Here is a 3,328-nt window from a genome sequence, read left to right as displayed (position 1 = left end):
TGAAGAATATAAAGCATGAAATTTCATGTGTTCAGTCCACAAATATTGGTTATGCCTCATATGTGTCAGACATTGCCCTAAGTGCTAGAGATAACACAAAAGGAAAAAGATGTAATCACGAAGCTCACGTGAGGAGGAGGACATTCATCTCAAGGGAATGTGGACAGTGACTGTGGGTCTGAAAGAGGAGGCCCGTGTACTTCCGAGACAGATCAGATCTGGGAGGTGTGTACATGGGCAAAATGTGTACGTGAAGGAGGAGGGCTGGGGGGCCCAGGATGACAGGAGAGAAAGGACGGATGTCAGTGGTGAGAAGGATCAAAGAGGGCCAGTGAGGATGGAGTGGTGTGAGGTGGGTGGGAGGGGTGGGCAGGCATCCAGCTCTTGCCTTCCCCACAGTAATGGAAAGTGGAGGGTCTCCAGTGAAGAGTCCAGGCAGGGGCACCCCAGGACCGGGCAAGGGGCTGCTGGGCAGAGACCGTGGCGAGAGAACAACCAGCAGAGCTCAGCAGAGTGAGGGCCTCCCATTGGCGGCAGAGAGAAACAGGAACGCATCACAAGATCATTGTTGATGTGATGAACAGCTTGGAGGTAGATCAGGTCTGACAGGTTGATGCCCTTAGGTAATGCCTTTGTGTACCAGGGACCCCGGAGGGGGCCCAGGGCAAGGAGGACACACCCTGATCTTGGTTTGAACGTGAAGACTGGGTGTTTCTGCACATAGCAAGAGGAGATGCTGAGCTGGGGACGTGGGTCCAGAGCTGGAGGAGAGACGCCAACCAGTACGTGGACCTGAAAGCCAGCCCTATGCATGTGGAACGTGAAGCCAGGGCGGTGGGTGAGATCAGTTGCAGAGAAGGGAGGCGTGAGAAGAAAGGCGGCTCCAGGCTGAGCCCAAAGCAGCTCCACTGTTTAATTCTGGAGGAGAAGACGTTGATCTCCCAGGAGAGAAAGAATGATGGCAGGGGGACAGGAAGGAGCCCAAGAGAGTGGATGGCCCTGCCGGTCAGAGAGGACAGGGTGCGGGGTGGAGGGTCAGGCGCAGGGCCCAGGAGGGAAGAGATTGATGTTGAAGCCCACGGAGGGCTGAAGGAAGTGAGGCTGGAAAACATCCTCAGGGTTTGGGGCTCGGAGGTTGTTGGCAACCAATGGAGGAAGGGGTCAGGGAGGAGCCAGGTGGGAGCCAGGAGATCAAGGAGAAGGAAGGAAGACAGGGCATCTGGAGGTCTGGTTAAAAACAAAGAGATGGGTCCCTCGCGGCGGGCGTCGGGGCTGAGCCGCGCACTCGGATCCGAGGCTTCGCGGTCAACGGCTTGTTTGCGGGCCCCGCCGCAGCCGACCCGGCTCTTCGGGTGGAGAGACGATGGTGGGCCGGAACAGCGCCATCGCCGCCGGCGTGTGCGGGGCCCTTTTCATCGGTTACTGCATTTATTTCGACCGCAAGAGACAGAGTGACCCCAACTTCAAGAACAGGCTGCGAGAACGAAGAAAGAAACAAAAGCTTGCCAAGGAGAGAGCTGGGCTTTCCAAGTTACCTGACCTTAAAGATGCTGAAGCCGTTCAGAAATTCTTTCTAGAAGAAATACAGCTTGGTGAAGAATTACTAGCTCAAGGTGAATATGAGAAGGGTGTGGACCATCTGACAAATGCAATTGCTGTGTGTGGACAGCCGCAGCAGTTACTGCAAGTGTTGCAACAAACTCTTCCACCACCAGTGTTCCAGATGCTTCTGACTAAGCTCCCAACAATTAGTCAGAGAATTGTAAGTGCTCAGAGCTTGGCTGAAGATGATGTGGAATAAGAAACAAATATCAACATAATGATATCAATTAAAACATATTTTTAAAATCTTAACTCGGAAGATGATCGGCTCTGGGGGAGTAAGGGCAGATGAGCTTGTTATGGACTGTCCTCCACAGTGAAGTCTACCAAAGTTAATTTTTACTTTGTGTAGATCCATTTGTCTGTTTTATTTATTTTTCCCAGTGAAAAGTGTATTTTGATAGAGAGCTTTTCATTTTATAAATACACTATGAATTACTGAAACATGCATTTTGTTTATTCCTAAAATGTGTAATTAGAATGTACATATAACATCCCATTACTTACATTAAAAATACCCAGTGCTCAGTTTTGAAAGATAGGCCCAAAAAAGTGTAGAAGAAAACTGAAGAATATACTTGTTTTGCTCTTCATCAGAAAGTTGGCTGGAAACTTGTGTTGATCAAAACTGAGCATTAAAATAAGAGATTATTTCTTTCCATTTAATCTCTTAAATATGTGTAATGTGCTGCTATGCTATAATAACAACTTCACCCCCACCCTTGAAATGTTTTCTTTAAATCAGTGGGTTTGATGTGTTCTGGATATTTATCTCGTTGTATTTTAGATACATGTAGTTGCAGATAGCACCAGGAATTAGACGTCTGTACATTCTTAATCTGGCTGAGTAAGCTTTACCAGTTAATGTCTGCCCACTTGCCTCCTATATAAACTGAGGAAATGGGTCTGCTAATTCAGCTTCTAATTCCTTTGGTTCTGTGCAGCGTTTTCAGATCCCTCTTTCTGAGGGAAATACCTGTTTGGGCCGCCAGCCCTTGCATTTTTTTATACTCTGAATTTTGCATGCTTGCCTGACTTGGTATTTCTGAATTGGTTTTTTAAAAGGTATAACGTGTTGATTTTCACTGAAATCATGGTTCTGTCGCTACTTTTGTAAGTTAACCTGAAACGTAACCTTCACGGTAACTGGGACGATATGCTTGTAAAAGTGTTTGTTCCCTTTTGCTTTTCTCCTCAGTGTACCTCCTTAATCCCCTCCCAGCCCTTATCTTGTGTGAGAATAAGGTATAACTTTGTGGCTGAAGACTTGAATGAAGATAATGGGACCTTTTATTCTCTAAATAGTGACGTATTATCTGCAGCCACAGATTGAATATCAGACCTAAGAATAAAGATCCTTGGTACTTAAAAAAAAAAAAAAAACAAAGAGATGAGTGGCAGTGATGGAAGGAGATTTTGTGGGACTGAGGCATCAGGTGTAATTTTTTTTTTTTTTTTTTGGAGTAAAGTTGATTTACAATGTTGTTAGTTTCAGGTGTACACCAAAGTGATTTAGACATTTACATTTGTTTTCTGATTCATTTCCCTTATAGGTTATTACAAGATATTGAGTATAGTTCCCTGTAGGACCTTGTTGTTCACTTTATGCCTACCACGGTATATCTTTTCATCCCAAATTCCTAATTTATCCCTCCCCCTTTTCCCTTTGGTGACCAAAAGTTTATTTTCTGTGAATCCGCGTCCCCTGCTTTGGAAGGCGAATTCT

At 46.0% G+C, this 3,328-nt stretch overlaps 1 protein-coding gene across 1 annotated transcript; it reads left to right on the top strand.

Moving 5' to 3' along the window:
• The first annotated feature begins 1,246 nt into the window (after positions 1-1,246).
• Positions 1,247-2,985, top strand: LOC122448679 (mitochondrial import receptor subunit TOM20 homolog). The gene has a single exon (XM_043480171.1). The coding sequence runs from the start codon at positions 1,364-1,366 to the stop codon at positions 1,799-1,801; it is 438 nt and encodes a 145-aa protein (XP_043336106.1). The 5' UTR covers positions 1,247-1,363; the 3' UTR covers positions 1,802-2,985.
• Positions 2,986-3,328: the final 343 nt, after the last annotated feature.

This window comes from Cervus canadensis, chromosome 10 (assembly GCF_019320065.1).
Source record: "Cervus canadensis isolate Bull #8, Minnesota chromosome 10, ASM1932006v1, whole genome shotgun sequence".
NCBI classification, from domain to species: Eukaryota; Metazoa; Chordata; class Mammalia; order Artiodactyla; family Cervidae; genus Cervus; species Cervus canadensis.
The sequence above is the reverse complement of the archived record's forward strand: the minus strand, read 5'-3'. Positions and strand labels throughout refer to the sequence as shown.